General features: G+C 38.2%; 1 protein-coding gene across 10 annotated transcripts in view; it reads left to right on the plus strand.

Annotated features, from left to right (window-relative positions):
* Positions 1-23,684, plus strand: part of FOXP1 (forkhead box P1) — a 946,651-nt gene that overhangs the window by 548,498 nt on the left and 374,469 nt on the right. For all 10 annotated transcript variants that reach the window (XM_053720890.1, XM_053720894.1, XM_053720895.1 and 7 more), the window contains one exon: positions 16,985-17,166. In XM_053720890.1, the coding sequence (XP_053576865.1) occupies positions 16,996-17,166 (171 nt within the window). In that variant the 5' untranslated portion in view covers positions 16,985-16,995. The remainder of the gene's footprint in view (positions 1-16,984; positions 17,167-23,684) is intronic.

Here is a 23,684-nt window from a genome sequence, read left to right on the forward strand (position 1 = left end):
TCTATGGGGGAAGCGTGCACAAGCAAGTCAAAACAGCTCTTGTTTTTTGTGCGGTATGGAGCTTAAAAGCACCATATCGTACGCACAAGACGGGTTTTTGAAAACTTGTAATGGCTGCGCTATAGGGGGTTAAAGGGACAGTCAAAACCAGAATTGTTGTTGTTTTAAAAGAATGATAATCCCTTTATTACCGATTCCCAAGTTTTGCATAACCAACACAGTTATAATAATACACGTTTTACCTCTGTAATTACCTTGTATCTAAGCCTCTGCAGACTGTCTCCTTATTTCAGTTCTTTTGACAGACTTGCATTTAAGTCAATCAGAGCTGACTCCACAGTAAATTCATGTGCATGAGCTCAATGTTATCTATATGAAACACATGAACTAATGCCCTCTAGTGGTGAAAAACTATAAAAATGCATTTAGATTAGAGGCGGCCTTCAAGGTCTAAGAAATTAGCATATGAACCTCCTAGGTTTAGCTTTCAACTAAAAATACCAAGAGAACAAAGCAAAATTGGTGATTAAAGTAAATTGAAAAATTGTTTAAAATTAAATGCTCTATTTGAATCATTAAAGTTTTTTTCAGACTTGACTGTCCCTTTAAATAACACAACTTTTGTTGCGTTCGTTAATTTCCCTATAGCATGCATAACTCGTAATCTACCCGAGTGTTTGCTTTCTAAGTTTTGGGGAAACAAAAATATAAATTTTTGAGGCAGAAAGGTGGATTTAATAAATTTTGCAGAGAAGTTGGTACAGCCCATTTCAATGAGTTGCTAATAGCTTATTTTCTAATCACCTTTAGAACATTAACCCTGTGATGGGTTCAAAGTTTGGTGTGAAAATGTTACAAAGTAATAGTACTAAATTAGACGTTCCATCTAGAAGCAGTTAATCTAATCCTTTCATAAAAATCTCATAATTTAGTTGGTGCATCATTTGGTTGACTGCTGCTTGCAAGTATTTATTACAGTTATACCCAGATGATCCATGCAACGATCTTATATAATAAAACATCTGAACTTTTATAATGTTGTATAAATATTGTATTTCAAATAAAATTAAAGCTTTTATAATTTATGACTTAAAGGGACAGTCTAAACCTTAGTCATTTTAAAATCTTACTTTAGATTAAGCTGCAAATATCCTCATGCAGCGCTTTCTATATCATGCAGCAGGAACAGTAAAAAAAAGTTATTTTAAAATTAATATTGTTTCTGGTCAGTCTGAAATGGCTACCAAGCTCCGCCCACTGATGACATCACGATATGGGCTGCATCTATGCACTCTGCTGGATAGCATTGAAAGTCTTTTGAATTCAATTAGTGAGTCTTTCGTAAATAGTGAAACCTTTAATGCAGCCCAGACCGTGATGCCATCAGTAAGCGGAGCTTGGCAGCCATTTCAAAGTGACCAGAAACAAAAGTCATTTTAAAATATATTTTTTTACTGTTACTGCTGCATGATATAGAAAGGGTTGCAGGAGGATATTGGCAGCTTATTCTAAAGTAAGACTTTAAGATGACTAAGGTGTAGACTGTCCCTTTAAGTAGCTACAGGAAAGATGTTCCCGCCCGATAGTGTAAAGGCTTTGTGTGGAAAGGGTAGCTGTTTCACAAATATTATTGATTGGGAGCAAAACATTTAACAATGTTGCTTATGATACATTGACAGGTCAACTTCACGCAACTGCCCCACAGCATTGGATAGACTTTGCAAAATGAGCATGGGGTTAATTAGTTAAATTTGTTATATTTCAGTATTTATTAAAAATGTTACCTTTTGAGCGCTCCGACGATAACCGCAGCTCTCCTGCCCGGCATTTTGTCAAATTGATTGACAGATGCCGATTCTTAAAAGAACGAATCCTTGTTTCCCCCTGGGGCGTTCAGCCCCTTCGCATAAACGTCACGGCCCGGGAAACAAGGATTCGTTCTTTTAAGAATCTTCATTTGTCAATCAATTTGACAAAAGGGAGAGCTACGCTTACCGTTGGGGCGCTCAAAAAGTAAACATTTTAATAAATACTGAAATATAACAAATTTGATGAATTAATCCCATGCTCATTTTATCCGTGGGGCAGTTGACCTTCACACAAAGAAAAAAAATGTGTATAGCTGTATAATTTACCCATGAGCACTAAACATACAGCTTTTCAGATGGCTCCTGACGCAGTTCTGGGGAGTTAAAATAAACTGAACACAAGATATGACTTTTGTGAGTGTAATTACACCTTAACAATTAGATTTTTTTTTTTTTTTTACCAGGCTATAGACAAGCTGTGATTTGACAACTTTTGATGCTACAAGTTGAGTTTAGACCATTTGTATCCTCCAGGCAATATACAATATTTCAAGTTAATCTAGTTTTGCACTACTTTGCCAAACATACTCAGATTTTATTTAAAGAAATGACAGTCCTTTTGTTACATTCTGATAGGTCTATAATAACATCTATTGTATCAACACCAATTACGTATATTATACATTGGAGTTTATAGCGCTACGCACATTTTTTGGTGTAATGTTGTAAGATGAGCGGAAACGTATTATCATTTGGTGTTTTTTTTGTTATTTTGTGTTTTATTTTTGGCATCAGTTGCTTGCAGTTGAAAAACAAAAGAAAAGTTATTTCATTTAGTATTCAGCACAGCTAGTGCTGTCTTGCATAGATTTGCACATTTTTGGTGTTGCCAACCCCCCCCCCCCAATAAAAACAAAATTACACTGCTTTGGAGACCTTCTTATAGCTTTCTGATTAACTTAAAGGGACACTAAACCTATTTTTTTTCTTTAATGACTCAGATAGAGCATGCAATTTTAAGCAACTTTCTAATTTACTCCTATTATCAATTTTTCTTTGTTCTCTTGCTATCTTTATTTAAAAAGCAGAAATGTAACGCTTAGGAGCCCGGCCCATTTTTGGTTCAGAACCTGGGTTATGCTTGCTTATTGGTAGCTAAATGTAGCCACCAATAAGCAAGCACTGTACAGGGTGCTGAACCTAAAATGGGCCAGCTCCTAAGCTTTATATTTCTGCTTTTTAAATAAAGATTGCAAGAGAACAAAGAAAATTGATAATAGGAGTAAATTAGGTAGTTGCTTAAAATCGCTGCTCTATCTGAATCATGAACGAAGAAATTAGGGTTTGGTTGACTTTAAGGAAACATAACACCCAAAATGTATCTTTCGTTATTCAGATAGAAAAATGTTAAACAACTTTCCAATTTACTTCTATTATCAGCAATGAACTACTGGGAGCTAGCTAAACACATCTGGTAAGCCAATGGCAAGAGGGATATAAGTGCAGCCACCAATCAGTAACTAGCTCTTAGTAGTGCATTGCTTGTCCTGAAAATACCTAGGTATCCTTTTCAAAAAAGGATACCAAGAAATGAAGCAAATTTGATAATAGAAATAAAATGGCAAGTTATTTAATATTACATGCTCCATATGTATCGTGGATAGAATAGCAAATGCTATTTAAAATGCAAAATGTCAAAGTTAGTTTAATTGTCTTTCCCCTAGACCATGTGACAGCCATCAGCCAATCACAAAATGCATATACGTATATACTGTAAATTCTTGGACATGCTCAGTAGTAGCTGGTACCTCAGAATGTGTGCTTATAGAATGAATGAGCACATTTTGATAATGGAAGGGAAATGGAAAGTTATTTATAATTGTGTGCTTTTTCTGAATCATGAAAGTTTATTTTTTTACTTTTAATGTTCCTTTAATGAGACCACTAAAGTCAAAAAATTTTTTTTTTTATTCAGATAGATCATACAGTTTAACAAGTCTTTTTTATTTGCAGACTTTCTGAGGCAGCAGCTACTAGTGAGCAAAAGTTCACACAGTATATGTAAATGAGTCTGTGATTGGCTTATGGCTGTCACATGATACAGGGGGCTGGCACATTTAAGTAAATTTTGAAATTAAAAAAATCTACTTCTCATTTAAAATTCAGAACCTTTTATTATGTACTTGTTGATTATACAATTGTACTGTATTTAATGTTATTTTTACTTTTTTTAAATATAGTTTCTGAGTTTATGTAGAGCTAGAATTCAGTTTCTGACATTTACATGTGTTTTGAAAACAAAAAATGAATAAAAACACAGTGCACAGGAAACAGGTTACAATCACCAAATTAGTCATTGCAATAAGGGTATTTCACGGGTAGCACAATAGAAAACTCTGTTATCTTTTTATAGCATACATCTTCTAACATACAACAAAAGAACTGTGCAAGTTAGCTATGTGCATTTGGATTAATTGTGATGATCAGAATACGGAAGAAGGAGCCGCTCGCATCGTTCGTCTCTTTTCGGAGCCGGATTTCTTCTTATGAAAGTGCAATAAACAAAGATCTTTGCAAATTCAGGCCTAGATTTAGAGTTTGGCGTTAGCCGTGAAAACCAGCGTTAGAGGCTCCTAACGCTGGTTTTAGGCTACCGCCGGTATTTGGAGTCACTCAAAATAGGGTCTAACGCTCACTTTTCAGCCGCGACTTTTCCATACCGCAGATCCCCCTACGCCATTTGCGTATCCTATCTTTTCAATGGGATCTTTCTAACTCCGGTATTTAGAGTCGTTTCTGAAGTGAGCGTTAGAGCTCTAACGACAAAACTCCAGCCGCAGGTAAAAAAAGCAGGAGTTAAGAGCTTTCTGGGCTAACGCCGGTTCATAAAGCTCTTAACTACTGTACCCTAAAGTACACTAACACCCATAAACTACCTATGTACCCCTAAACTGAGGTCCCCCCACATCGCCGCAACTCGATTAAATTTTTTTAACCCCTAATCTGCCGACCGCCACCTACGTTATACTTATGTACCCCTAATCTGCTGCCCCTAACCCCGCCGACCCCTTTATTATATTTATTAACCCCTAACCTGCCCCCCACAACGTCGCCGCCAGCTACTTACAATAATTAACCCCTAATCTGCCGACCGCAAAGCGCCACCACCTACGTTATCCTTATGTACCCCTAATCTGCTGCCCCTAACACCGCCGACCCCTATATTATATTTATTAACCCCTAATCTGCCCCCCACAACGTCGCCGACACCTGCCTACACTTATTAACCCCTAATCTGCCGAGCGGACCTGAGCGCTACTATAATAAAGTTATTAACCCCTAATCCGCCTCACTAACCCTATCATAAATAGTATTAACCCCTAATCTGCCCTCCCTAACATCGCCGACACCTAACTTCAATTATTAACCCCTAATCTGCCGACCGGACCTCACCGCTACTCTAATAAATTTATTAACCCCTAAAGCTAAGTCTAACCCTAACACTAACACCCCCCTAAGTTAAATATAATTTAAATCTAACGAAATTAATTAACTCTTATTAAATAAATTATTCCTATTTAAAGCTAAATACTTACCTGTAAAATAAATCCTTTGCATACAAAGAGAGAAGCGCTCTACCAGGAACGAACAACAGCTCAGTGGCTTGTTCTATGGTGATTTACCACCCGGAAGCAGCCTCTTTTAGACCAGTGTGCTTTTCACAGAAGAAAACTTTCCTGAAGTATATCAGTCTGATCCCGCCAAGTAAGGTCAGTCCAGCCCCGAAATACCAGGCAATTCTCCTCTGAACAAGGAACATGACAACCCCAGACGATCGTTTCGGCCTCCTATGGGCCTCGTCAGTGAGGTGCAGCCACATTCCTCTAAGCACACTGAGCAAGGAGTCCACGTCTGGTTTCCCCCATCACCCATAGGGAGACTTCCCCAGGGTCATAATAATTTGCATACAAAGAGAGAAGCGCTCTACCAGGAACAAACAACAGCTCAGTGGCTTGTTCTATGGTGATTTACCACCTGGAAGCAGCCTCTTTTAGACCAGTGTGCTTTTCACAGAAGAAAACTTTCCTGAAGTATATCAGTCTGATCCCGCCAAGTAAGGTCAGTCCAGCCCCGAAATACCAGGCAATTCTCCTCTGAACAAGGAACATGACAACCCCAGACGATCGTTTCGGCCTCCTATGGGCCTCGTCAGTGAGGTGCAGCCACATTCCTCTAAGCACACTGAGCAAGGAGTCCACGTCTGGTTTCCCCCATCACCCATAGGGAGACTTCCCCAGGGTCATAATAATTTGCATACAAAGAGAGAAGCGCTCTACCAGGAACGAACAACAGCTCAGTGGCTTGTTCTATGGTGATTTACCACCCGGAAGCAGCCTCTTTTAGACCAGTGTGCTTTTCACAGAAGAAAACTTTCCTGAAGTATATCAGTCTGATCCCGCCAAGTAAGGTCAGTCCAGCCCCGAAATACCAGGCAATTCTCCTCTGAACAAGGAACATGACAACCCCAGACGATCGTTTCGGCCTCCTATGGGCCTCGTCATTGAGGTGCAGCCACATTCCTCTAAGCACACTGAGCAAGGAGTCCACGTCTGGTTTCCCCCATCACCCATAGGGAGACTTCCCCAGGGTCATAATAATTTGCATACAAAGAGAGAAGCGCTCTACCAGGAACGAACAACAGCTCAGTGGCTTGTTCTATGGTGATTTACCACCCGGAAGCAGCCTCTTTTAGACCAGTGTGCTTTTCACAGAAGAAAACTTTTCCATAGGAGGCCGAAACGATCGTCTGGGGTTGTCATGTTCCTTGTTCAGAGGAGAATTGCCTGGTATTTCGGGGCTGGACTGACCTTACTTGGCGGGATCAGACTGATATACTTCAGGAAAGTTTTCTTCTGTGAAAAGCACACTGGTCTAAAAGAGGCTGCCTCCGGGTGGTAAATCGCCATAGAACAAGCCACTGAGCTGTTGTTCGTTCCTGGTAGAGCGCTTCTCTCTTTGTATGCAAATTATTATGACCCTGGGGAAGTCTCCCTATGGGTGATGGGGGAAACCAGACGTGGACTCCTTGCCCAGTGTGCTTAGAGGAATGTGGCTGCACCTCACTGACGAGGCCCATAGGAGGCCGAAACGATCGTCTGGGGTTGTCATGTTCCTTGTTCAGAGGAGAATTGCCTGGTATTTCGGGGCTGGACTGACCTTACTTGGCGGGATCAGACTGATATACTTCAGGAAAGTTTTCTTCTGTGAAAAGCACACTGGTCTAAAAGAGGCTGCCTCCGGGTGGTAAATCGCCATAGAACAAGCCACTGAGCTGTTGTTCGTTCCTGGTAGAGCGCTTCTCTCTTTGTATGCAAATTATTATGACCCTGGGGAAGTCTCCCTATGGGTGATGGGGGAAACCAGACGTGGACTCCTTGCCCAGTGTGCTTAGAGGAATGTGGCTGCACCTCACTGACGAGGCCCATAGGAGGCCGAAACGATCGTCTGGGGTTGTCATGTTCCTTGTTCAGAGGAGAATTGCCTGGTATTTCGGGGCTGGACTGACCTTACTTGGCGGGATCAGACTGATATACTTCAGGAAAGTTTTCTTCTGTGAAAAGCACACTGGTCTAAAAGAGGCTGCCTCCGGGTGGTAAATCGCCATAGAACAAGCCACTGAGCTGTTGTTCGTTCCTGGTAGAGCGCTTCTCTCTTTGTATGCAAATTATTATGACCCTGGGGAAGTCTCCCTATGGGTGATGGGGGAAACCAGACGTGGACTCCTTGCCCAGTGTGCTTAGAGGAATGTGGCTGCACCTCACTGACGAGGCCCATAGGAGGCCGAAACGATCGTCTGGGGTTGTCATGTTCCTTGTTCAGAGGAGAATTGCCTGGTATTTCGGGGCTGGACTGACCTTACTTGGCGGGATCAGACTGATATACTTCAGGAAAGTTTTCTTCTGTGAAAAGCACACTGGTCTAAAAGAGGCTGCCTCCGGGTGGTAAATCGCCATAGAACAAGCCACTGAGCTGTTGTTCGTTCCTGGTAGAGCGCTTCTCTCTTTGTATGCAAATTATTATGACCCTGGGGAAGTCTCCCTATGGGTGATGGGGGAAACCAGACGTGGACTCCTTGCCCAGTGTGCTTAGAGGAATGTGGCTGCACCTCACTGACGAGGCCCATAGGAGGCCGAAACGATCGTCTGGGGTTGTCATGTTCCTTGTTCAGAGGAGAATTGCCTGGTATTTCGGCGCTGGACTGACCTTACTTGGCGGGATCAGACTGATATACTTCAGGAAAGTTTTCTTCTGTGAAAAGCACACTGGTCTAAAAGAGGCTGCCTCCGGGTGGTAAATCGCCATAGAACAAGCCACTGAGCTGTTGTTCGTTCCTGGTAGAGCGCTTCTCTCTTTGTATGTAAAATAAATCCTAATATAGCTACACTATAAATTATAATTATATTATAGCTATTTTAGGATTAATATTTATTTTACAGGCAACTTTGTAATTATTTTAACCAGGTACAATAGCTATTAAATAGTTAAGAACTATTTAATAGCTAAAATAGTTAAAATAATTACCAAATTACCTGTAAAATAAGTCCTAACCTAAGTTATAATTAAACCTAACACTACCCTATCAATAAATTAATTAAATAAAATACCTACAATTGCCTACAATAAAACCTAACACTACACTATCAATAAATAAATTAAATACAATTTCTACAAATAACTACAATTACATAAACTAACTAAAGTACAAAAAATAAAAAAGAACTAAGTTACAAAAAAATAAAAAAATATTTACAAACATAAGAAAAATATTACAACAATTTTAAACTAATTACACCTACTCTAAGCCCCCTAATAAAATAACAAAGACCCCCAAAATAAAAAAAATTCCCTACCCTATTCTAAATTAATAAATTTAAAAGCTCTTTTACCTTACCAGCCCTGAACAGGGCCCTTTGCGGGGCATGCCCCAAGAAAATCAGCTCTTTTGCCTGTAAAAAAAAACATACAATACCCCCCCCCCAACATTACAACCCACCACCCACATACCCCTAATCTAACCCAAACCCCCCTTAAATAAACCTAACACTAAGCCCCTGAAGATCTTCCTACCTTGTCTTCACCTCAACAGGTATCACCGATCTGTCCTGGCATCCGGTGCTGAAGAGGTCCAGAAGAGGCTCCAAAGTCTTCCTCCTATCCGGCAAGAAGAGGACATCCGGACCGGCAAACATCTTCATCCAAGCTGCATCTTCGATCTTCTTCCATCCGGTGCGGAGCGGGTCCATGTTGAAGCATCCGACGCGGATCCATCCTCTTCTTCCGGCGTCTCCCGACGAATGACGGTTCCTTTAAGGGACGTCATCCAAGATGGCGTCCCTCGAATTTCCGATTGGCTGATAGGATTCTATCAGCCAATCGGAATTAAGGTAGGAATATTCTGATTGGCTGATGGAATCAGCCAATCAGAATCAAGTTCAATCCGATTGGCTGATCCAATCAGCCAATCAGATTGAGCTCGCATTCTATTGGCTGATCGGATAAGTGTAGGCAGGTGTCGGCGACGTTGAGGGGGGCAGATTAGGGGTTAATAAATATAATATAGGGGTCGGCGGTGTTAGGGGCAGCAGATTAGGGGTACATAAGGATAACGTAGGTGGCGGCGCTTTGCAGTCGGCAGATTAGGGGTTAATTATTGTAGGTAGCTGGCGGCGACGTTGTGGGGGGCAGGTTAGGGGTTAATAAATATAATATAGGGGTCGGCGGTGTTAGGGGCAGCAGATTAGGGGTACATAGGGATAACGTAGGTTGCGGCGGTGTACGGAGCGGCAGATTAGGGGGTTAATAATAATATGCAGGGGTCAGCGATAGCGGGGGCGGCAGATTAGGGGTTAATAAGTGTAAGGGTAGGGGTGTTTAGACTCGGGGTACATGTTAGAGTGTTAGGTGCAGACGTAGGAAGTGTTTCCCCATAGGAAACAATGGGGCTGTGTTAGGAGCTGAACGCTGCTTTTTTGCAGGTGTTAGGTTTTTTTTCAGCTCAAACAGCCCCATTGTTTCCTATGGGAGAATCGTGCACGAGCACGTTTTTGAGGCTGGCCGCGTCCGTAAGCAACTCTGGTATCGAGAGTTGCATTTGCGGTAAAAATGCTCTACGCTGCTTTTTTGGAGCCTAACGCAGCATTTTTTTGGACTCTCGATACCAGAGTTAATTTTATGGTGCGGGCAGAAAAAAGCCCGCGTAGCGTTAACAGCCCATCTACCGCCAAACTCCAAATCTAGGCCTCAGATCTTATGTGTGTTGCAGTTTCACAAGCAGAAATCCAGCTCTGAAAAGAGCCAAATGCCGCGAGTGGTCACCTTGTTCCATATTCTGATCATCACATATGATCCGAATGCACATGCCTAATGCAAATCAGTCCTGAGTGTATCACAGAGTTCCTATGTGGCTCTCATTTAGACCGGTATGCTCCCTTGTTCTTGACTGCCTCCGATGTACGTTTCATTGCCTACAGTCAGGACAGAGCACAGTTCTTTGTATATTACGGAAGCTAACAACGTTTTCTGTTGTGCCTTTTTAAAATTATTTTAAGTAATTGTTCTTAATACGGGATGTAAAATCTCTGCTATATGTGTAACTGGCAGCTAAGAATGTACAATTCCTGCTCTATTTGTTATTAAAAGCCAAGTGATTAAATCACTATATTGCTTGTGCTACCTGGCGCAACAGTGGTAAAAAAAAAATTGATTTCTGTGTTTTACTAGCAACAATGGGGACTAAAAAATTGTTGCTCAGTTTGACCTGGGTATAGCTTTTTCAGTATTTTTGTGGAGGACTGCTGGTAGCCCTATCCACTCTTAACCAACGATGTCATCACTATCACTGCCAGTAAAGCATTTATTTATATCTTACTATTACCTAAAAATTAACCTCACAGTAAATCCACTGATAAACCTTAAAATTGGCCTTAAGCAAATGTGTTTTGACAAAGCCAGGCCTGGGCACATAGCAATTGATTAACAAAGTTATGGATAGCCCTTCTTCACTACCGGAACAGCCTAATGTTGGGTTTCCTGAACGATAATTGTGGGACAGTCCACCTTCTGCTTCTTTATACTGTGGTTCCCCCAACCCAAAACAATAAAACCCCACCATGGTACACCCAAAGCCAAAAAGAAGTGTAATACAGCTAGACTACCCAATCTCACATCTACTCAACATTACCATGGGATTGTAAGGCCCCACTCCCAATTTCAAAAGCAATTTCGTAAATATTGTGGATAAGGCAAGGTTCTGACTTGGTACAAGAACTAGATTTAATAGAAGATATACATATTCACTCACTCTTTCATTCAAGATTAGAAGAAATTAAGTTAAAATGGTGCCTACATAGTTCTTTTCCATAGAAACACCTACGTAGTATGGTTTTCGTATTAGGTCACAGTTACAGTGTAAATGTTTATTCTGTGAATATAGTGACATTCTATAATTGGAACATTTTTGAGTTTATTTGAAAATAAATGACTCCTCGCTGTGTTCTTCACTTTAAGCTAAGTTTAGCATGTTATTAATTTTCAATTCTTCCACACCTCCATTTGCTTTGTGTGTATTCAGGTGTGAACACCCAGTGCAGCAGTTAAGTAAGAACTTTAAAAGTATAATTAGTATTGTGTGTTTTTAAATAACGTATTTTTCTTGTAGTATTTTGTATAATATAATAGTACAAGATAAATTATACATATTACATTTTAACTCATGGCAGAGGAGAGTTGCACTGCGTGTATGGCAGTCAGTGATTTAATGGCAGATATGAATACAGTGTACCTCATATATAGCATCTTACTTTGCACCTGTTTGGTTGTGACATATTTATTCATATCAATTGCTAAAATTGTATAATGCAGTAGAAGCTGTGTGAGCTATAATGCTCAAGACTCCTGGGCAAGACTTGATCTAGGTGTTAGAAGGGTTAACCCTAGATTAAGCTAGGCTCAGTAATGCTAAAATTGCATGCATGAATGAGGGTATCTTTGTGTAGCCTTATTCCTATTCAGAAACAGGCACAAGGTCTTATCTTAATCGTCATTGCTGCAAAGACGTCAGCAACATTTTGGTAATTGTTGGACATAAAAATCAAACAGATTTGTGAAGGTTCTACATGTCAAAATTGAGTCTCTTCAGTCTGTCATCAGTGCCTAGGACCAGCTTAGTTTCTAACCAACAATGGATCTTTATGATCTTTAACTTTAAAGGGACATTAAACACTTTGAGATAGTAATATAAAATGATAAATTGTATATAATAAAACAACTCTGCAATATACTTTTATTATTTATTTTGTCCTCTTTGCCTGTAATTCCATTCTTAAATTGTGAGCTTTTCAGTTCCTGTTAGACATGGAAGTGCAGAACACTGTTAAATCCAGCACAACCATTGGCTGCACACTCTAGTGACCTATTTATAATGGTCCCTAATTGGCCACAGCAGAGAAGGTAACACAAGTTACAACATGGCAGCTCCCAGTGTTTTATAGACACTAAAACTTTACACTTATTTTGTCACTTTTTAAACAACTAATGAAACTTTAAAAAATACATCTACATGTTAGTCATGGACTAATCTTTTCTTTGAATGCATCATTCTATCTAGCATGTATTTAGTGTTTAATGTCCCTTTAATATTTCCTTTGGTACAGATCTCTACTTTGAGGTGGAAAATCTTTAGGCATTGGCTCTTCCCTTTAGGGTGACCAATGCTCTATGAACCTTTACAAAGGATGAAGCTGCATTCCTGTCAAAGATCAAGTCACTGCCTTGACAACATCCTTGTAAAAGACTCACGAGCAGAGCTGGATTCTTCTCTCAAAATGATTCAGATGTTTCATTCTTTGGAATGGTTGATCAGTCATTTAAAAATCTTTATAGTGCCATTAAACTGTTACTTTCCTAGAAATTATTTTTGACACTTCTATCTTCATCCCGGCAGCGCGGAACGGAGCTATCCTGGAAGCCAAAGACATGCTGCGCGGAGCATCCTCTTCATACAGTCACCGCCGTACACTGAAGTTGAATGCAAGGTAGCCGTTTTAAAATTGCGTATTGAAGAATCAAATCAGCCAATAGGAATGCAAGGTACGCCATTTTGAAATGACTACCTTGCATTCAACTTCAGTGTACGATGGTGACCTTATTAAGAGGACGTTCCGCGCAGGATGTCTTTGGCTTCCAGGATAGCCCCGAGATAGATGAAGGTGTCGCCGCCTGGATGAAGATGGATGTCCGGACTTCAGGAACCGTGAGTTGATATTATGGGGTTAGTGTTTTTAGTGGGGGTTTTTTGGGTGTTTTTTTTTTTTTTTATTAGGGATGGGCACTTGGAAAAGAGCTGAATGCCCTTTTAAGGGCAGTGAATAAGAGCTAAATGCCCTTTTAAGGGCAATGCCCATACAAATGCCCCTTTAGGGTAGTTTAGGATTTTTTAGAGTTAGGTTTTTTTATTTTAGTGGGTTGGTTTGGTGTTGGGTTTTACTGTTGGGGGGACTTTGTATTTTTTTTACAGGTAAAAGAGCTGTTTAACTTAGGGCAATGCCCTACAAAAGGCCTTTTTAAGGGCTATTGGTAGTTTATTGTAGGCTAGGGGGTGTTTTTATATTGGGGGGGGCTTTTTATTTTTATAGGGTTTTTAGATTAGCTGGAATTGTTTTTATTTTTGATAATTTTGTTTATTATTTTTTGTAAGCTTAGTGTTTTTTATTTTTCGTAATTTAGTGTTTATTATTTTTTGTAATTTTAGATTTTTTAATTGGTAGTATTCTTTATTTTATTAGAATAGTTATATTAGGTTAATTTATAGTTTAATGTTAGGTTTATTTTTAGTTCACAGGTAAGTTTTTATTTATTTAAAGATAGTTATATTGTAATTTTAATTTAAAGTTAGGGGGTGTTAGGTTTAGAGGTTAATAGTTTAATTTAGTGTTTTGTGATGTGGGGAGCCGGCGGTTTAGGGGTTAATAGGTTTATTTAGTGGCGGGGATATGGGAGACCGGAGGTTTAGGGGTTAATAACTTTATTATAGTGGCGGCGATGTGGGAGGAGGGAGGTTTAAGGGTTAATAACTTTATTATAGTAGCGGCCATGTCAGGGAGTGGCGGAATAGGGGTTAATAACTTTTATTAGTGTCAGCGATGTCGGGAGCTGCAGATTAGGGGTTAATAACTTTATATAGGTGTCGGCGATGTTGAGGGAGGCGGATTAGGGGTGTTTAGGCTTGGGGTTTATGTTAGGGTGTTAGGTTTAAACGTAAGTTTTTTGTCCCCATACACATCAATGGGGTTGCATTACAGAGATTTTTCATTCCGCACTTCAGGTCTTAGGTTTTTTTCTAACACTCTCTCCCCATTGATGTCTATGGGGGAAAGCATGCACGAGCATGTCAAAGCAGCCCTTGGCTTTTGTGCAGTATGGAGCTTAAAGCACCATATCGCACGCACAAGGAGGTTTTTCAGTAACTCGTAATGGCAGCGATATGGAGAGTTAAATATCACAACTTTTTTGGCGTTAGTTTCGCACACCGTTTAGCGCAAAACTCGTAATCTAGGTGAGTGTGAGGTTAGATGGTAGCCATATTGTATATAATTTCTTTTTATCACGACAGTGGCAATAGACTTTACTCTTCCACGAGTACTATAATTTCACAAAAAAGGGGATTTCTTGAAATAGATTTGATGGTAATAACGGAAATAGCCGCTTGTAAATAATTTAAAACTCAGGCAACATTGTTTTTTTAAAATGTTTAAAAGGATCAAGTTGGACAAATGGAGGACAGTTCCTCTGGAATCAGTTTGGACTACAGGAGCTTGGTTTTTTGTGTATCTTTACCCTCTGGGCAGGACAGATTTATTGGTTTATTCTTTATTCCTAAATGAAAATATTTATGAAATTAAAGGGACACTGAACCCAATTTTTTTTATTGTGATTCAGATAGAGCATGCAATTTTAAGCAATTTTCTAATTTACTCCTATTATCAAATTATTTTCATTCTCTTGGTATCCTTATTTGAAATGCAAGAATGTAAGTTTAGATGCCGGCCCATTTTTGGTGAACACACTGTGTTGTTCTTGCTGATTGGTGGGTAAATTCACCTACCAATAAACAAGTGCTTTCCATGGTTCTGAACCAAAATAGCTTAGATGCCTTCTTTTTCAAATAAAGAAAGCAAGAGAGCGAAGAAAAATTGATAATAGGAGTAAATTAGAAAGTTGTTTAAAATTGCATGCTCTATCTGAATCACGAAAGAGAAAATTTGGGTTCAGTGTCCCTTTAAGTAGTTTATATTTCCTATAATACCGCAAACGGCATATTGCGTTTTCCAAAATGACACATATATGAGTTTAGCTTCTAGTTCCCTGAAACATCAGGTGTCCCTACTTTCAGTTATTTTCCAGTTAAATATTGCTTTTCTTCCTGGAAACAATGTGTCCTGTTTTAAAAATCCCCCATCCCACACTTGGATGTAAATGAGGTTCTACAAATTCTTTTGCACCGTGTCCTTAAAGATGGTTATTTAAAGGGACATAAATCACCTTGGGGGTTGTGATGTAAAATGTTTAATTTTGAGCAGTAAAACAAAAATTGTAATTTATATTCATTGTTTATTCCCCCCCCCCCTTTATTTTCATTGTTTATTCCCCCCCCCCCCCTGTTTCATGTAATTCAGCTGTGAAAAATAGTGTTTCATTTTAAGAAGATGTTGATCTGTTTTTAAAATGTTCACACTCAGCCTATACATTAACCTATTGCAAAGAAGGTGTAAAAAGTTCCTTTAAGACTTTTTTGAAAAAGGTTTTGTCCAAAGCCAAACATCTTTCTGGGGGGCTATTCTTTGGGCAAGATTTGTGTTCTTTATCTGATTTTCAACTGGATTAGCCAATATTCAGAATTTTCCAGATTCTTCTGCTGAAGATTTTTTCATTTTGATATTGCGAATCCTTCACTCTGGCCAAATTCTAGGAATGCACAAAAGGCTCTTTTACAAAGACGTAGGGGCCTATTTATTATGGTGCGAGCGGACATGATCCAATGTAGCGGATCATGTCTGCTGCACATCGATAAATGCCGACAGCGTATTCTTCTCAACTGCTGGTGCAATGCCGCCCCCTGCAGATTCGCGGCCCATCGGCCACTAGCAGGGGGTCTCAATCAACCCGATCGTATTTGATCGGGTTGATTTCTGTCCGCCGCCTCAGAGCAGGCAGACAAGTTATAGAGCAGCAGTCTTTAGACCGCTACTTGATCACTTCTGTTTCCAGCGAGCCTGAAGGCTCGCCAGAAACACGGTGCATCATACGGAGCTTGATAAATATGCCTCTTAATCTTGTCTGAGCTCTCAAATGCTAATTGAAAGTCACTAAGGAAATCAATCTTGTAAGGTTTCATTTGAGTGGGTCTAACTTCCTTGGCCTGTTTTATTATAACAGTAACTTCAGTGGAACAGTAATGCAGCCACACTTTATTCCATGCATACATTCACTAATTTTAATCATTTTAATGTGATTGATTCAGCTCCCACAGCTTTTGTATATGTGTATATATATATATATATATGTATATGTATATATGTGTGTGTATGTATATATATATATATATATATATATATATATACACACACACACACACATATATATATATATATATACAGTTTATATATATATATATAAATATATATATATAAACACACACATACATAAAATCATACACATTAATGTACTCTTTATATAGAGAGCATTAATATTTTGAAGACATATATATTATTTTCTATTTGTTTATGTTTTATTTTTATGGTGAGCTTTTTCTTTTGTTCCTTACCCGTCACATTCAAATAGGACATTTTGTTTCTCTGTTCTCCAAAAATATGCATATAAAAAAGTCAGGAATAAAAATAAGCAAACACGCTGCTACATTTAGAACTGAAATTTTCGACAATTATAGCCGTTAAACAAAATAAACAGAAACAGTTAGCAAGAAGAGTACAGGAAAGATAAATTGTATGAAAGGAAATGACAAATGTTTACAGTTTGGGCATGATTTTAAACAGGGCATGTATCTTTTAATGCAGTAAATGTTTTAACAGCTGTTTTTTTCCTCCCTGTCTCGTTTTAAGGGTTTTGAGTCATGATGCAAGAATCTGGGACTGAGACAAAAAGTAACGATTCAGCCATTCAAAATGGAGCTGCTAGTGGGAATTACTTGCTAGAGAGCACTTTACGAGAATCGAGATCCAATGGTGAAACTCCTTCCCTTGAAGTTGTAGCTGCGGATTTAGCACATCTCCATCAACACCAGGTATTAACCGTTCCCGCTAAGCTCCTAAATGTGAGCAAACGGCAAAGTAGCTTGTAGAAATACAATGTGATGCCTACATTTTATTGTGTGGTTTCATCTCCTGTTTATAAGCTTTCATAATAGGAAAGGAGAAATGAAAGTATGCTACAGAGGTAGATAAAACTAGTGAAAATCTATCTATCGATCTATCTATCTATCTATCTATCACTCTCTCTCTCTCTCTCTCTCTCTATATATATATATATATATATATATATATATATATACACTGTGTATATATATATATATATATATATATATATATCAAGTAGGAAAATACCAGCACTCACTGTTGAAAAGCATATGGCGTAAAGTCGGGGTGCTACCCAAAAATATGCAAAATAAAAGTCCAAAGAGTGCACTCCCCGTGGAACAAATTGTATTTATTTGAGAGTTTTTGGGGAGTAACCCCCGTCCTCAGACTGCAAAAAAACAAGTGTACATTACACTTAACAAATTGTGACAGATATAGCCAGCGCACAGTCCCAGGTGGCATTGGGACTGTCCGCTGGCTATATCTGTCACAATTTGGTAAGTGTAATGTACACTTGTTTTTCACAGGAGTCTGAGGACGGGGGTTACTCCCCAAAAAGTCTTTGGTGTAGATTTATTAATGGTCGTTGTTGCGAATCATGTCCGCTCAACCTTGCTAAATGCCGACAGCATAAGCTGTCTGCATTTAACACTGCACAAACATTTAAAGTGAAATACTTGTGCAATGCCGCCCCCTGCTCACTGGCGGACAATCGGCCGCTAGCAGAGGCTGTCAATCATCCTGATTGGATTGGGATGATTTCAGTCCACCACCTACTACCGCTGCTTCTTAACTTCTGTTTCTGATGGACCAGAAATGATGGGGCATTGATGCAACACCCGCTGCTTAATAAATCGACCCCTTTTAGTCAACCATATAATTGAGATACATGTAGATCTTGTCCATATGGACCTTTATCTTTAATAGGAGTAAATGAGCTCTGCATACAATTAATGTTATTCTAGCTTTTAATTTGACACCTACAGCTTTTTAATGAAGATAGGGTTTGAACTCACTGGATGCTTTGAACTAGAAAATAAAAAAATAATAAACAAAAAACATTTTTCACCCTAATTTTAAAATTCTGTGTTAAAGAGATGATAGAGAGAGCGAGAGAGATAGATAGAGAGATGAGAGAGAGATTAGATTAGAGAGAGAGAGATTAGAGAGAGAGAGAGAGAGAGAGAGAGAGATTAGAGAGAGAGAGATTAGAGAGAGAGATTAGAGAGAGAGAGAGAGAGAGAGATTAGAGAGAGAGAGATTAGATTAGAGAGAGAGAGATTAGAGAGAGAGAGACAGATTAGAGAGAGAGAGAGAGAGAGATTAGAGAGAGAGATTAGATAGAGAGAGAGAGATTAGAGCAAGAGAGATTAGAGAGAGAGAGAGAGAGAGAGATTAGAGAGAGAGATTAGAGAGAGAGATAGAGAGAGAGAGAGAGAGAGAGAGAGAGAGAGATGAGAGAGAGATAGAGAGATTAGAGAGAGAGATAGAGAGATTAGAGAGAGATAGATAGAGAGAGAGTTAGATAGAGAGAGAGTTAGAGAGAGAGAGAGAGAGAGAGAGTTAGAGAGAAAGAGAGAGAGAGAGATAGGTTTTATAATTTTATATATCCTCCTTTACTGATTCTAATAATCAGAGTTTATGGTTCATTTATCAAACACAGTTAAACATAGAGATAAATTATTTACAATGTGTGCAATTTGCATAAATTTTTTTCTAGAGAAACTGGTTATCAAATGGAGTTACTTTTACAAACCGCCTTCATAAAATAACATATAAAGTGGAATTGATTTATACGCACTTTATTAAATTCATTATTATCTCTGTTTGATAAATACTCCCGTGTGCATTTTTTAAAACCTATATTCTTTTTTTTTTTTTAAACTTATTTTCTTTTGTATGTAAGAAAATACGCAAATAATTATGGTGAATGAATAGTTCCACACAAGCTGACATATGCATTTAAATGTAATTGTACTATTCCTTTCTCAAGTGCATTAGGAATATATAACATAATGCGAGTCCCTAGAGGTTTCATTGTTTAGATCTTTTTTTGACACGCTGTATTCATGGTATAGACATGTTAAAGTCCCATTTTGTGCTGTTATTTATATTATGTCGCATTTTTCAACCAGATTTTTATTTGGTCTCCTGGGAGCCTGGATGTCAGAATTTGCTGTTTTATTACATATAAAATGTATTTTGTAGTTTTCTAGACAGCACAGTCCAAGCAATAATAGGTAAGGCCTACTGAGGCCGAACAAAGAAGATTCACAATACAAGGAAAACCTCCACACTATGGGTCTGATTTATCAAGCTCCATACGGAACTTGATAGCCCTGTTTTCGTGCAAGCCTTACTTGTCCGCCTGCTCTGAGGCAGCGGACAGAAATCAACCAGATCGAATACGATCGGGTTGATTGACACCCCCTGCTAGCGGCAGGAACTGCTGGTGCAACGATAAATGCCGAGAGCGTATGCTGTGCAACGGGCATAATACGCTACATTGTATCATGTCCGCTGCACTTACATAAATAGGCCCCTAATTTGCTAGTGTTTTTCTCTCTTATATCATATAAGGAGGCCATACAGGAGACGCCAAGAAGTTAGTCATTTAGGAAAAGCAACAGAGATAAGTGTAAAGATATCTTTTCTTGTCTACTAGAAAACTTACTTGACTATATATATATATATTGTGTGGGACTAGGAACTGCTGGTGGAGAAAATGTTCTCTTCTCAATGATGTTCCTCAACAATAGCTCCACCAGTCCTGTTGTTTTACTCATTCCAACATTTATTTTTCATTTATGCATACTATTGTTATATCCTCAAGTGTTCAATAACCGAAAAATAAGTCTTGCACCAATGACTCATCCTGCCGATAGTAGATAACTGTGAGGAGTCTAGCACTTTATCAAATCTACCCCCGAAAAAAAAAAAAAAAATTAAATTGTAGATACATTAAAAAAAATAATTAAATAATAAAATATAATAATCACCATAATGATGATGCTGAAAGTACATCTCTTGCTATGAAAAATGATTAGTGTTACTAAATTTTAATTAATAAATGAGTGACTACCTATTATGGGATAGATTATGACTGGAGCACAAATTAGCTCTTGCGCGTTAGCTTTGCCAGACGGAGGACTTCTGCCCGCTTGGATGAAGACTTCTCCCGGCTTGATGAGGATGAATGTCCGGTCTTCAAAAACTGTAAGTGGATCTTTGGGGGTTAGTGTTAGTTTTTTTTAAGGGTTTATTGGGTGGGTTTTATTTTTAGCTTAGGGTTTGGGCAATGGAAAAGAGCTAAATGCCCTTTTAAGGGCAATGCCCATCCAAATGCCCTTTTCAGGTTTTTTAGATAGGATTTTTTGGGGGGTTTGGTTGTGTGGGTGGTGGGTTTTATTGTTGGGGGTGTTTGTATTTTTTTTACAGGTAAAAGAGCTAATTTCTTTGGGGCAATGCCCCACAAAAGGCCCTTTTTAAGGGCAATTGGCAGTTTAGTTTAGGCTAGGGTTTTTTTATTTTGGGGGGGCTTTTTTATTTTGATTAGGTGTAATTAGTTTAAATATTTGATCATTTCTTTGTTATTTTGTGTAATTTAGTGTTTATTTTTTTTGTAATTTAGTTAATTGTATTTAATTAATGTAATTGATTTAATTGTAGTGTAATGTTAGGTGTTAGTGTAAGACAGGTTAGGTTTTATTTCACAGGTAAATTTGTATTTATTTTAACTAGGTAGTTATTAAATAGTTAATAACTATTTACTAACTAGTCTATCTAGTTAAAATAAATACAAACTTAGCTGTGAAATAAAAATAAAACCTAAGATAGCTACAATATAACTATTAGTTATATTGTAGCTAGCTAAGGGTTTATTTTATAGGTAAGTATTTAGTTTTAAATAGGAATTATTTAGGTATTAATTGTAATTTTTATTTAGATTTATTTTAATTATGTTAAAGATAGTGGGTGTTAGGGTTACATTAGGGTTAGGTTTAGGGGTTAATAACTTTAGTATAGTGGCGGCGACGTTGGGAGCGGCAGATTAGGGGTTAATAAGTGTAGGTAGGTGGAGGCGATGTCGGAGGCGGCAGATTAGGGGTTAATAAGTGTAATGTAGGTGACGTCGATGTCGGGGGCAGCAGATTAGGGGTTAATAAGTGTAGGTAGGTGGCTTTGATGTCGGGGGAGGCAGATTAGGGTTAATAAGTGTAATGTAGGTGTCAGCGATGTTTGGGGCGGCAGATTAGGGGTGTTTAGACTCGGGTTTTATGTTAGGATGTTAGGTGTAAACATAACTTTTCTTTCCCCATAGGAGTCAATGGGGCTGCGTTACGGAGCTTTACGCTCCTTTATTGCAGGTGTTAGGCTTTTTTTAGCCGGCTCTCCCCATTGATGTCTATGGGGAAATCATGCACTAGCACATAAAACCAGCTCAAAGCAGCGCTGGTATTTGTGTGTGATATGGAGCTCAACGCTGCCATATTGCCTGCTAACGCCGGGTTTTTGTAAACCTTTAATAGCAGTGCTATAGGGAGGTGAGCGGCGGAAATAACTTGCAAATTATTACCGAGCCGCTCATAACGCAAAACTTGTAATCTGGCCGTTGGTAATCTAAAAGTGTATTATTTAACTATTCCATATAAAATATTTTAAAACAATTAATAAAATTATTAAACATACGGTGAAATTCAAAATAATCCATAGAATATATCTATATATTTTACAGTATATTTAATAATTTTTAATATTTTTTTATAAAAATGTTTTAATAGTGTATATTTAATATTGCCATAACATGTTTTAAGATTAAACACATGCACTGTGCTTATTCTGTGTGGAGCAAGCACCGACTTCCCAATATCAGATCTGCTAGGTTATCATTTTGTTATATTATCCCAGCAATATCAAGAACCACACAGTGTTAGCCATTACATTACTTGCCGTAAGGTTACTATTAAGAGTTATCAGTCATGATACAGTATTATAGTCTACATAATGTAAGAAAAATCCTTAATAATTCATATAATTATATATATATATATATATATATATATATATATATATATATATATATATATATATATATTACAGTATCTATAATGATTCTTAAAAATTATTCATATCTTTTAATATTTCCATAACGAGCCTTAAGATAACTAAGTTTTCATCTGGCCTTACCCAATACCGCATTTGACCTAATATCACCTAAGCATCTCTGAAAGATATTTTAATTCATAATTTCCTCAGCTCACCAGAGTAAGTACTGCAGGTAAAAAAAAAAAAAAAAAAAAAAAAAAAAATGAACAGCAGCCAATCAGCATCATCAGTGCTGAGGTCATGAATTGTATTACTGTGATCTCATGAGATTTCATAGTAAACTTCCTTAAACTGAATAGGGAAATAACATGATGGTGCATGAGGCCCTTGCAAGCCCCGGGGCAGGCATACTGATTGGCTGCTTAAAGTCCTTTACAATGGGGTTTGACTGCTTAGGACATTTTGAGGTAAAATATCTTCCTTTTTTATATAGAGATGTTCAGGTGATATTTTCTAGTCAACTTTTTTACACTTATACTGCATCACTTTCAAGTGTTTCAACATTTGGTTATCATGTCTCTTTAAACGGACATGAAGCCACATTTTTTTTCTTTCATGAATCAGATAGGGCAAACCATTTAAAACAGTTTTCATATGTATGCCTATTATCTAATTTGCTTGGTATCCTTTCCTAAAAATGATACCTATGTAGGCTCGGGAGCTGGGAACTAGCTGCTGATTGGTGGCTGCACACATATGTCCATTGTGATAGGATTACTGATGTGTTCAGCTAGCTCCCAGCAGTGCATTGTGCTCCTTCAATAAAGGATACCAAGACAATGAAGCAAAATTGAAAATAGAAGTAAATTGGAAAGTTGTTTAAAAATGTATAAATAAAAGAACAAATTTGGGTTTCATGTCCCTTTTAAGGATGTTTCAGTCTTTTCCATCTCACAGGTTCTCACTTGAAGCAAGAATAGCATTAGGGCAAGTAACGGGACCATGATGAACTCATTACTTCAGTAGTCTCAGAAACCCATGGATACAATTTCAATAACTGGAGGCCACAGTTGAGTAAACAGTTACACTGAAACTTAATTCCTGTTGACTTTTCCCTCATTCCTTGCCAGGGGACATTCTCATTCAATTCTGCAAAGACAACATGGGACACAGCTTTGAATAATGTTGGACAGTAGAGGGAAAAAAATCAGGATGTTAAAGGGACAGTAAAATATCTGTTCTGCATATAAATAACACTGTTAAAATGTTAAAATATTTTTGGATGAAAAGAGGTTGAATAAGAACTGTTTATTTTGATTTTGAAGCTACCAGGAAGGCCAGGTCTGTGTATAAATTATTTTTAAAAGAACATTAAACACATACAGATTTTATATATATA

Source organism: Bombina bombina, chromosome 7 (genome assembly GCF_027579735.1).
Source record: "Bombina bombina isolate aBomBom1 chromosome 7, aBomBom1.pri, whole genome shotgun sequence".
NCBI lineage: Eukaryota > Metazoa > Chordata > Amphibia > Anura > Bombinatoridae > Bombina > Bombina bombina.